At 36.1% G+C, this 13,542-nt stretch overlaps 1 protein-coding gene across 1 annotated transcript; it reads left to right on the top strand.

The window, feature by feature from the left end:
• Window positions 1–11,581: 11,581 nt before the first annotated feature.
• On the top strand, window positions 11,582–12,478 carry LOC109677156 (olfactory receptor 5D13-like). Its single transcript, XM_020153291.2, has one exon. It carries the CDS (start codon window positions 11,582–11,584, stop codon window positions 12,476–12,478), a length of 897 nt encoding a protein of 298 aa, XP_020008880.2.
• Window positions 12,479–13,542: the final 1,064 nt, after the last annotated feature.

Here is a 13,542-nt window from a genome sequence, read left to right as displayed (position 1 = left end):
AGTATACTGTATGCATGAGTGTAATTATCACAATGAAACTCCCCCTTGTGTTACTATTTTATGCTAATTCAAAAATAAATAAAATTTAAAGAAAGAACATAGAAAAAAAAAAAGAATTTGGAGACACACTTGGGTAACTCTAACTGTTTCTAGCTAAAATAACTTCTGTTACAATAGGTGCTGGAAAAAATTCAAAGAATGACTCACAAATCAGCCTTTAATTGCACCTAACATCTGTGACCTGCTGCACAGCCAGCAAGGCAGGTCTAGCCCTGCGGAATCCCTCCTTCCTCTTGGTGATTATTTTTCTTCTTTTCTTTTTTCTTTCTTTCTCTTCTACTTCCTGCATCAAGTGAAAATAAAACACCAACCAGAATCAAACTTTTGACACCCTGAGCCCCTAGCCCATGGAGAGCCTCCTCATGTGATGTCACACAGAAAATTTGGAGCCATTTCTCAGTGCTGTCACCATGACTGCTGCTGCCACTGCTGCCACTGCCACCACAACCACTGCCTCAGCTGGCTCCAAACCTGCCTGGTGATCATTTGACAGAACAAAAAGGTGAACACCACACACCATGCAGAACTTCCCCAGCCACCCCCAGGAATATATACCAGTTCAGAACCTGGGCAGACTGGTCCCCCTCAACAAAACTGAATAGCAAACAGTGGACTATAATCTAACACAACAGCAGAGGGTTAAGTGGAACACTGAAAGTGCACCAGAGAAAGTGCACCAAGGAGCTAATCTCACCACGAACTATCAGTAAACAAACACTGGAAAGGTAGTGAAGACTGAGACTGGGGGAGCAGGGTAATAAATCATTCCCTGAAGCAAGGCATGTAGTGGGTCACAGAGTTCATCTCCTGAGCCAGAGAACAGCATCCACAACCTAATTACCCTAGCTCGCTGGAGGTAACTGTGTTAACCCAAACAGCTGCAGCTGAAGTGTAACACAGCTATGAGCTGGTGAAATCAATAGCTCTGATTACCCTGCATGATCACCTCACAATTTCAATTATACTATTAAACAGAAGAACAAAGCACTACTCACAGCCAATCACCTGGTGAGACCACATCAGGCTTCTGCTTATATGCCAATACCAGGACTGAATGCCGGAAGAGTAACCCCAGAACATAAATGAAGATTAAAATTCAATTGTTCCTGAACCTGGCCTTTTGTTTGTTTATTTCTTTGTCTCCTGTTTTTTGTTTGTTTGTTTTGCTATTGTGGGTTTTCTGTTTTTATTTCTACTCCTATTATCTTTTTTTCTTTCTATACCACAAAAATCAGCAGCCCTCACACTGTTTCCTCACTCAACCATCCCACTTCCCACCTCCCCTTTTAGTGCCACCCTATCCAACGCCCCAAAATTTTATAGCTAGCCTAATAAACATTAACCTGCCAACTCCCACAGTTTATAGATACTACCACCATGGGGTCATCTATATAATTATAAATGTATGGTTGCATATTGAACCTGTTAATTAGTTATTGCTAAATTACACACAGACCAGGGACACAAATAGCACACCAACCTAGCTAAAAACCAAGACAGCACAAAACAAAAATAAAGGGAAAGAAAACAGGTGACTAAAACTATGAACTAGCCTATCGAGAACATAGTTGCACAGCACCAAGTAGAGTGATGGAAAGAAGATAAAGGGATGGAAATTACTGTCCTCAAAACAAAAAAAAATTAGAATAGGAGAAGGGGACCAGGAACTAGAGAAAAGTTTAGATCAAAAAGAATTAACCTAGAAGGTAACAATTCACTGTATTGCTAACCTTATCTCAACCAGCAAAAGCACTTGCTCCTTCCTATTATTGCTTATACTTTCTCTTCAACAAAATTAGAGGTAAGGGCAAAACAGTTTCTGCCAGGTATTGAGGGGGTGGAGGAGACAGAGAGGAGGTACAGTGGGTGGTAAGGGAGGGGGTGGGGACAGGAGGGAGAAATGACCCAAGCCTTGTATGGACATATGAATAATAAAACAATAAAAAAAATTAATACAAGATTCAGAGGGAAATGAAGAAAATGGATACGCAGTTCCTAATCCCAATAAAACAAAGATAAACAACACTAAGGAACTTAGCAATGCCCACAAAAACATCCTTAAAAAAGAAATCCTGTAAGTAAACACTGAGAATTTCATGGAGAAGATATGAGACACAGTTAACCAAATGTACAAGATTCACTCAAGAAATTTCAAGACACCAAAAGTAAAGAATATGAGAAGACACAGTAACAAATGAGTAAACTAATAGGAGCCCTAAATAAACACCAAAGTGAAACAGAGAATACTATAAATAGAGAGGTAAATGAATTAAAGATGAAAATAGAAAATTATAAAGAAGAAGTGACCCAAGATATGGAAAAACTTGGAAGAAAGAATCAAACAGAAACACAAAACAGTTGAAATCCACTCCAGCTGACTAGAAGAAGTGGTAGACAGACTCACAGAACTCAAAGATAAAATAGAAATTAAAGAAAAAAACTAAAGAACTGTTAGTCAAACAACTCAAGACCTGTGAAAGGACTATACAAGAATTCACTGACTCCATCAAAAGACCAAATCTGAGAATCATAGGCAATGAAGAAGGAGAAGAGGTCCAAGCAAAAGGTATTCATAATATATTCAATAGAATAATAATAGAAAATTTCCCAAATATTGAGAAAGTTATGCCCATTCAAGTACAGGATGCCTCCAGGACACCAAAGAGACTTGACCAAAATAGAGCCTACACATGATATATTATCATAAAAAAACAAGCACAGAGAATACAGAAAGAATATTGAACATGTAAGAGAGAAAAAACAAATAACATAAAGGTAAGCCCACCAAATCACACCAGATTTCTCAACAGAAACCTTAAAAGCAAGAAGAACATGGACTGAGGTATCTGGGGCACTGAATGAAAGTAACTTCAACCTTAGGAAACTCTACCCAGAAAAACTATGTTTCAAAATAGATAGAGCAATATAAGTCTTCCATGATAAGCAGAAACTAAAACAATATATGACCACCAAGCCACCACTACAAATGATCCTCCAAGGAAATCTGCACATAGAAGATGAAAGCAAACAAAACCACAAGAGGATGGGCAGTATCCAACCACAGGATAAGAAAAGACAAGGAATCAGAGAGTAGCACTGATTCAGCTACACACAATCAAATCATTAACAAAAACAACTAAATGGCAGAAATCATCACATATCTGTCAATATTAACACTGAATGTCAATGAACTCAACTCCCAAATCAAAAGACACTATTTGCCAAATTGTGTTAAAAAAGGATGATCCTACCATATGTTGTTTACAGGGACCCATCTCATTGACAGAAACAAACACTGGATTAAGGTGAAAGGCTGGAAGAAGATTTACCAAACCAGTGGCCCCTGAAAACAGGCAGGCATAGCAATAATTGCATCAGAGAACATAGACTCAAATGTACATTGGTTAAACAATATGAAGAAAGACACTTCATACTAATAAAAGGGGAGATACACCAAAAGGAAATAATTATCAACCTATATGCACCCAATGCCAATGCATCCAATTTCATCAAACATACCTTAAATGACTTTAAAGCACATATAGACTCCAACATAGTGAGTGAGAGGCTTCCAGGATTTCTTCTTTCAGGGTGTTCTTGTGGGCTTTGTTGGGTTCCTTGGTGTAGGTTATCTTTGTTTTGTTGGAGTCTGGGTCTGGGTATCTGTTTTCTTCATTTTGCTCTAAATCCTGTAGTACTTTATTTTTTGGGGGAGAATGGTTTCCATTCCTTTTTCAACTACCCATATTTCCACTAGGAACTGTTTCTGTCACTGGACTATGTGTAATTTAGTATTAGCTGGCTTACAATATTAATACTAACAAAACCAAGAGATGAGAAAAAAGAAAAAGAGAAGGAAAGATAAAAGAAAGAAAGAAGAGAAAAAAAAAAGTGAAAAAATGGGAGAGATTGTGGGTGATCAAACAGCAAACTGGACAGCTAAACCCTTAAAGAAGGGGAAAAAAACTCACCAGTTCTGGAACAGTAGAACTGCAGTCTCAGTTGTTCCGATGTTATTCCTTTAGCATCCAGTCCTGTCTGTCTATGTCTCTTAGGCAGGTTTGGAGCCCTCCTGTGGCAGCCTGAGCAGGAGCCTGGTGGAGAGGTTATCTGGAAAGCATGTAGAGCTGGGGCCCGGGTCAGCTTGAGGGGCGGGGAACCTGGCAGGGCATGGATCTGGTCATCCCATGTAGAGCTGGGGTAGCAGGGCCTGAGCGGTGGGGGGAAGCAAGGGGTGGGGATCCTGGCAGAGCATGGATCTGGTGTGGATCTGGGGCCTGGTGTGGCTTGAGGGGCAGAGAGCCTAGCAGAGTGGAGCAGTGGCTCCACAGGCCTATAGGGAGGGGACTTGGCAGGTTGGTTTTTCTTTTAGTAGATCATCGTGGTGAAGCCTTCCATGATCTAGGGGCTTAGAGTGCCATGCTTTCAGCTCTCCCTTGTGATTTACCTCAGCCAAGTGTGTCTCGAGCATCTCAGCAAAGTCCCTGGTTCATGGAGCTCATGCAGATTGCAGCTGTGTCCCAGTCGCCATCTTGTTTCTGAGTGGAGACTTAAATACCCCCCTATCACCAATAGATAGGCCATCCAAACAAAAAATTAATAAAAAAATTCTAAAACTAAATCACACCAAGAACGAATGGACCTAGCTGATGTCTACAGAATATTTCACCCAACATCTGCACAATATATATTCTTCTCAGTAGCCCATGGATCTTTCCCCAAAATTGATCATATCTTTGGGCAAAAAGCAAGCCTCAGAAAATATAAGAAAACAGAAATGATCCCCTGCATGCTATCTGATCACAATGCATTAAAAATAGAACTCAACAACAAAAACAACAGCAAAAAATATACAATCAATTGGAGGCTGAACAACACATTGCTCAATGATCAATGGGTCACTCATGAAATAAAAGAGGAAATTAAAAGTTTCCTGGAAGTTAATGAAAATGAGAACATGACCTACTGGAACCAATGGGACACATCAAAGTCAGTCCTAAGAGGAAAGATTATAGCCATGAGGCCAAAACAAGCAGAAAAGGAGAACTAATAAAAATAAGGGCCAAAATTAATGAAATAGAAACAAACAAAAAAATCTATACAAAAATCAATGAAACAAAAAGGTGGTTCTTTGAAAAAATAGACAAGATTGACAGACTCCTGGCAAATCTGACTAAAATGAGGAGGGAAAAAACCCAAATCAGCAATATCAGAAATAAAAAAGGTATATAACAACAAACACCAAAGCGACCCAGGAAATCTTCAGGGGCTACTTTGAGAACCTATCTTCCAATAAATTTGGAATCTATAGCACAAAATGAAATCAAAACAGCAATAGTCTCCCAAAAAAAGAAATGTCTAGGGCCTGACACATTCTCTGCTGAATTCTCTCAGAACCTTAAAGAAGAACTAATACCAACTCTCCTTAAACTTTTTTGTGAAATAGAAAAGAAAGGAATACTGCCTAACTCATTCTATGAAGCCAGTATTACACTCATCTCCAAACTCATTCAATGAAGCCAGTATTACACTCATCTCCAAATTCATTCTATGAAGCCAGTATTATACTTATCTCCAAACAGGATAAAGACATATCCAAAAAAGAAAACTATAGGCCAATCTCCTTAATGAACATTGATGCAAAAATCCTTAATAAAATAATGGCAAACTGAATCCAACAACATATCAGAAAAAAATCATTCACAATGATCAAGTCAGCTTCATCTCAGGGTTATAGGGTCATTTGACATATGAAAATCTGTAAATGTAATAAAGCACATTAATAGAAAGAAAGACAAAAAAAATCATCTCAATAGATGCAGAAAAAGCCTATGAAAAAGTTCAATACCACTTAATGATAAAAGCTCTGAGAAAACTAGGAATAGAAGGAATGTACCTCAACATTATAAAGGCTATATGACAAACCTATAACTAACATCATACTTAATGGAGAAAAACATTTTCCCTAAAATCAGGAAAGAAACAAGGGTGCCCACTTTCCCCACTCCTATTCAATATAGTCCTGGAATTCCTAGCCATAGCAATAAGGCAAGAAGGAGAAATAAAAGGAATACAAATAGGTAAAGAAACTGTCAGAGTATCCCTATTTGCAGACAACATGATTGTATACCTCAAAGACCCAAAAAACTCTTCCCCCAAACTCCTGGATACCATAAACAGCTTTAGTAATGTGGCAGAATACGAAATCAACTTACAAAAATCATTAGCTTTTCTATACACCAACAATGAACAAACTGAGAAAGAATATATGAAAACAATTCCATTTACAATAGCCTCAAAAAAAAATACCTAGGAGTAAAATTAAAAATGTATGTGAATGACCTCTACAAAGTAAACTACAAACCTCTGAAGAAAGAGACTGAGGAAGACTACAGAAGGTGCAAAGATCTCCCATGCTCATAGATTGGTAGAATCAACATAGTAAAAATGGCTACCAAAAGCAGTCTACATGTTCAACACACTACTCATCAAAATCCCAATGACATTCATCACAGAGATTGAAAAATCTACCCTAAAGTTCATTTGGAAACACAGAGACCATGAATAGCCAAAAAGTGCAATGCTGGAAGTATCACAATACCCAACATCAAATGATATTATAGAGCCACAACAATAAAAACAGTATGGTACTGGCACAAAAACAGACATGAAGACAAGTGGAACAGAATAGAGGACCTGGATATGAATCCACACAGCTATGCCCACCTTATAATGGACAAAGGTGCCAAAAACATCCGATGGAGAATAGACAGCATCTTTAATAAATGTTGCTGAGAAATGTGGTTATCTGCCAGCAGAAACTGGAGCTAGATCTATGTCTATCACCTTGTAGTAGTATCAACTCAAAGTGGATTAAAGACTTAACATAGACCCAAAACTCTGAAGTTAGTACAGGAAAGAGCAAGGAATACTCTGGAAGCAATAGGTGTAGGCAAGGAATTCCTAATAGAACTCCAGTAGCCCAGCAAGTAAGAGAAAGGATGGACAAATGGGATTACATGAAATTAAAAAGCTTTTGCAGAAAAAAAGAAATGGTCTCTAAACTGAAGAGACCACCTACAGAGTGGGAGAAAATATTCACTGGCTATACATCAGATAAAGGACTTATAACCTGAATATAGAGGGAGCTCAAAAAACTAAACTCCTCCAAAATCAATGAACCAATAAAGAAGTAGGCACCTGAACTAAACAGAACTTTTTCAAAGGAAGAACTCCAAATGGCAAAAAAACACATGAAAAAATGCTCACCATCCTGGGGCATAAAGGAAATGCAAATCAAAACCACACTAAGATTCCACCTCACTCTTGTTAGAATAGTTATCATCAAAAACACCACCAGCAGTAATTGTTGGTGAGGATGTGGGGAAAAACGAACCCTCATACACTGCTGATGGGAATATAAGCTAGCATAACCAATTTGGAAAATAATACGGAGGCTTCTTAAAAAACTAAACATAGATCTCCCATGTGATTCAACAATACCATTTCTAGGGAGATACCCAAATGAATGTGACTCAGGTTATTCCATAGGCACCTGCATACCCATGTTTATTGAGCACTATTCACAATAGTCAAGCTATGGAAACAGCCAAGATGACCCACTACCAAAGACTGGGTTAAGAAAATGTGGTATTTATACACAGTGGAATTTTACTCAGCCATAAAGAAGAATAAAATCTTGGCATTTGCAAGGAAATGGATGGAACTGGAGAACATCATCTTAAGTGAAATTAGCCAGGCTCAGAAGGCCAAAAATTGTAAGTTCTACCTCATGTGTGGACTTTAGACCTAAAACAAATGTAGTAATATTGAACATGGGTCACATGTTAAGGGGAGAAGGTATATAGGAGGAACAGGGAAAGGTAGGAAACCCAAAACTTGAAAGTGTTTGGTGTTCCCACTGTGGAGAAGCTAATATAGTAATCTTAAACTGACAGAGGCCACTATGGAAAGGTGACCAGGAAGTAGTGAACAGGTCTGGAATAGACGAACCAATTTGGGTTGTAATACATATGTGCATAGAAGCAATGCTGGGAATCTCTCTGTATCGCTATCCTTATCTCAACTAGCAAAAATGCCATGTCTTTCTTGTTATTGCTTATGTCATCTCCTCAACAAAATTGGAAAAGAGGGCAGAATAGGCTCTGCATGGAAGCAAGGGGGTGGGGGGAGTCAGAGGGGATGGGGAGGGGGGAGAGATGGCCCAAATGATGTATGCATCAAAATTAAAAAAAGAAATAAAAATAACTTCATGATTGAAAAGTTTCAAATTTTACTCTATATCCTTAAAAGAATTATCTTCTATTCAGTAAAATTAGAATAAAGAAAAATTCTGGGTTGTAGTTGACCGAACAAAGAGGGTACATGTACAAAATAACTGAAATAAGAAACACAAATAAATGTTTGTACTCCCAGGGTCATTTTAGTGATGGTCACAGTAGCCAAGATGTAGAAATTAGCTAAATGTTCATAGATAAACGAATACATTCAGAAAATGTGATCTGTACATGAAACATAATACTAGTCACAGCTACAAAAAGTTAATTCTACAATGAAAAATAATAGGAATGAAACTTAAAGACATTATTCTAGGTGAAATAAGATATTCACAGAACAAATATTGCATGATTGTGCTAATATGATGCATCTAAAATAGTTTCATAAATGATGTGTGGGCTGGTATTTGCCAGGGACTGAGGGAAGTGGGCAATGGACAGTTACTAATCAATGAACATACATTTTCAATTAATCAAGATATATAAACCCTAGAGATCTGTTGTAAAACATTGAACATTTAGTCAACACTATATTTTACTTAGAAATCTTTTCAATGCACACATCTTAACTGTTCTCTCAAAAAGAAAGAGTTAAGAAACATTAGTATATTATTATCAGTACAGTGAGCAGTGAAGACTTTATTTGCATTTGAATGCTCTTTGGTTTTTTTGGTTGTTATTTTGTTTGCCTTCTCCCCTCTTCTTCCTCATTAGCACCCTCTTTCTGTTCAGGATCCAATCAGAGTAACAGATTACATCTAGTAGTCATGTTTGCCCAACCTTCTTTGGTGTGTGATACTTTTCCCCTTCTTTTCTTTTTTGTCATGTTTTAGGCAGTATTAGGGAATACTGGCTAGGTATCCTAAAGAATATTTCTCAATCTGAATTGTCAGGTGATTTTCTCTTTTCTTAAGGTAGTCGTTGCCACAATTCTCCACTAAAAATTTAAATGTGAAATTTGAAATGCAGCTAAAACAAACCATTTCTGGATTTTTCTTATTATTTTTTTTCCTGCTTTTGAACTGTAATGTTCATATTTTCTTCAGTAAGGGAAGATGTAATATTTCAATAATTCAATATATAAAGACAGTTAATGTAAGGAATGTGGTAATGTAACCATATCTAATGCTCCAGAAGAAAACACATCTTCAACAGCAACACAAGTGACAGAGTTTCAACTAATTGTACATTGTAGAGCCCACTGAGGAAAACTCTAATTATAATTCTCTGATGTTTATGTTTCCATAGTGACAGTTACATAAATAAGGCCCGGACTTTAATGGATTTCAAACAGCTTTCAGATTTTTCTTTGTGCTCTAGGAGATTTCCTATGTTCCGGGAAAAAAAATCCCACTTTACTGGCATAAATATTGAAACACACTTCCACTTTTGTTCCAAACCTTAGTCCTATTTTATTTAAAAAAAATTGATTATAATGAATAAAAATGACTAAGGCTTATTAATGTGAAGAAGAAATTCACAGTAAATTAATCAAGAGGTTCTGGTTTCAGGTCAGTTAATTTATCTTTCATTGTCCTTTAGTTCAGGCGTAAGTCATGGGGTCCTGTTCATAGAGATTATTCTAAAAATCAAAAAGTCTCTTTTTATAGTCAGGGACATTTTGATTGTCACTAACAGGGCCTGAAGTTTTTTTTTAAATAAAAATTTTCATAATGTAGAAACTGGCATCAGTGCAACTACCAAGTAACAATGAAGAAAAGGCACAGAAAACTTATGGGCTATTTGTTGATTTTGAACTTTTCTAGACAAATTTTTAATTTGAGTAAAATACTAATTCTAACTCACTGCTATTTATAAAATTCATTGAATATTCATAGGACTGTAACACTAACTCTTTTTTTCTGAATATTTTTTTGTTACTGGTCTAGTAAATGTGCCACATTGGCAGAACAGATCTAATGAGTGTGGCTAGTAGTAGACTTTACCAGTAAGTTCAAATGTTGAAGGCAAATTCATGTATTGAAATAATGTCAATAGTAATGGATAAAGTGTGTCCACCCAGGTCTACTTCCTGTTGAAAATTATACATTAATAATGGATGCTCTACATCTGAAGTTGTTTGAAGTTCATGTAAAGGGCAGGGACTCACAGGGCTGGGTCTAGAGCTTGGCCCCTTTTCTAGGTAAAACTGAAAAAATGGAAAAAACTCAGAGATGCATTTCTATTAGATCCTCATATATTTCGTGATCTTATAGTTTTCATTTTCATGACTTTTCCAATTCTGTCTCATCATAAATCACGGATTATATTTTTGGTTAAGACAATGTGTCATTTTCATGACATAATTATCACAAAGTATATTTTATGTACAGAAATATTGCTGTTGATCAGAAGATTTTTCTATTCTCTACTATCTATATCTATCTATCTACCTATCTATCATCTATCTATCTATCTATATCTATCATCTATCTATTTCAAGTGAGATGACCTAAATAACATTAATAAGCAGATAATTAAAATGCAATTTTAAAACTATTTAATAAAACAATGAAACATGAACAACATTTCTATAATAGACCAATAAAATACTCCAAGAAGCAGTGTACATTGTTAGAAGTATGAGTGGAGGATGTGTGAACATCCCATAAATGAGATCCTAATGCAAAGTTTTTAAAATTAGGTAGAAGACATGGAGCATATACATTGTAGGAGTTTTTTAAACTTTAAAATTCTTTGATCAATTAATTGTGCACTATTCATAGAAAGGTGAAAAAATGCAATAAAAATTAATAATAATATTTTAGTTTCACCAATTGCAATGTCAAGCCATCTCTACGATCCTTAGTGTATTGTTCAAGCCATACAGTAGAAGGTACTCTGTGCTTCTGGTCTGCATTCCTTATTTCTCTTCATATAACTACCAAGTATCATAAATTCATATTTCACTACTAAAGCTGAATTTTAAATAAAATTGATAATTATATGTTTTTTCACGGTGACTTCACATTTTAGCATGTGACAAAATCCAAGAGAGGCTTAGTAAAATCACAAATTGTGGGTTTCATCCACATCTTTGATTAAGAAGGTTGAGGGTGGGGCAATATAAGAAATTCCCAGGTCTTATTGGTTGGTACCACACTTTGAGAAATGAAGTTCTATGTCATTCTTCATGGAAACATATGGTAAATTTTTGTCTGTTTTTCCTTTATTTTCATTCTGTTTTTCATAATAACTTTCTTTTATATCCATCAGGAATCACGATGTCATCTGAAGGAAATCAAAGCAGTGTACCCACTTTTATTCTCTTGGGTTTTTCAGAATATCCAGAACTCCAGGTTCCACTCTTTTTGGTTTTCTTGTCCATTTATACTGTCACTGTAGTGGGAAATTTGGGGATGATATTTATCATCCACATCAATCCAAAACTCCACATCATCATGCACTTTTTGCTTAGACACTTGTCCTGTGTAGATTTATGTTTTTCTACTGTAGTTCCACTGAAATTGTTGGAGAACTTGATTGTGGAAGACAGAACCATCTCTTTCTTTGGTTGTGTCATGCAATTTTCTTGTGCTTGCATTTTTGGAGTGACAGAAACTTTCATGTTAGCAGCAATGGCCTTTGACCATTTTGCAGCGGTTTGCAACCTTCTGCTCCACAACACTGTTATGTCTCAGCAGCTTTGTGCTGGTTTGGTGGTTGGATCTTACACCTGGAGCATAGTGTGTTCCCTGACACTCACATATTTTCTTCTTTCCCTGTCCTATTGTGAATCCAGCATCATAAATAATTTTGTCTGTGAATTTTCTGTAATTGTTTCCATGTCTTGTTCAGACCCCTATATCAGCCAGATTCTGTGTTTTATTATTGCTGTATTCAATGAAGTGAGCAACCTTATGCTTATTCTTATGTCATATATGTTCATTTTCATCACTGTTATGAAGATACCTTCTGCAAATGGATGTCACAAAACCTTCTCCACCTGTTCCTCCCACCTGACTGCCATCACCATCTTCCATGGAACCATCCTTTTCCTTTACTGTGTTCCTAATACTAAAACTTCATGGCTCATAGTTAAAGTGGCTTCTGTGTTTTACACAGCGGTGATTCCCATGCTAAACCCATTGATTTATATAGCCTTAGGAACAAAGATGTGAAGAACACATTCAGAAAATTAGTAGTCACCAAGTGTCTTTGTCATTCAATTTCAGTATAATACTCTTAGATATATCATTTTATTTCTGAGAAATTGACATACAATAGTACAAATTCCCAAGCTCTTACAATTCAACTTATGATTCAAATTATTTAATTCATAAGGCTATTAGTTAATGCATCTATGGAAGTCCATTTTATGATAATTGGTTTTTCATGGATCCAACTTTAGGGAAGTTGCTTTAAATCATAAGTAAATCAAAAAAAATTTTAAAATACTCGAACAATCTGTTGTCATATTATAACTTATTTTAAGTACTTTGTAATGTAAAATATAATTTTATATGTATGCTTCTAAAGTAACACTAATTTCTAGCTTGTCAAATACATATGGATTCCAGTTGACTCCCTAAAATTGCAATCAGGAAAACCAAACTTCTGAGATGGCTTTAACAATGCTCTGGCTTATGGTCCTTTATAAAACAAGCGATGCATTATTTAGTGTGTGTGTTGAGTGGCAAAAATACTTTTTTACTAATAAAAAAATTTGATAAACAAATGAAACAATGTGTTGTTTATACATCTCAAGACACACACAGGATACAAAGCCAAAGACAGTACAGTGAATGCTAATGGTAGTTATCTTTTCACTTGTTTATCTTTTCTCTTGACCTCTACTCTGGCCACAATTTTTTCTAAGTCCATTTGTATATTTGCTACAGGTAAAATTTCTAAGATAAACTGATATGCTTGATGAAGCATTGGCTCCATAATTTATGAGAATCTACATTTTTGAAAAATGCCACAGAAGAAGGCATTTAATCTCATTTCTGAGTTTTAACAAGAGGATTACCTAGAGTCTAAGTCCCCAATGTCATAGGAGCATACATGAGCCTTTAATTTTCATTGTAGAAATGAGAATAAACTTCCACACTTCCCCAGGTTTGATAGTCTCTCCTATTTTTCTCCCTTGAGATTTTATGGATACTTTAAGTATATTCCTGGGAGATTACTAAATTTATCATAACTCATGATATGTTTACTAAATTCTAAAGGAAAGATTGAT

This window comes from Castor canadensis, chromosome 1 (assembly GCF_047511655.1).
Source record: "Castor canadensis chromosome 1, mCasCan1.hap1v2, whole genome shotgun sequence".
In the NCBI taxonomy this organism is placed as follows: domain Eukaryota; kingdom Metazoa; phylum Chordata; class Mammalia; order Rodentia; family Castoridae; genus Castor; species Castor canadensis.
Note: the sequence above shows the minus strand (reverse complement) of the source record. Positions and strands in the feature narration are given on the sequence as shown.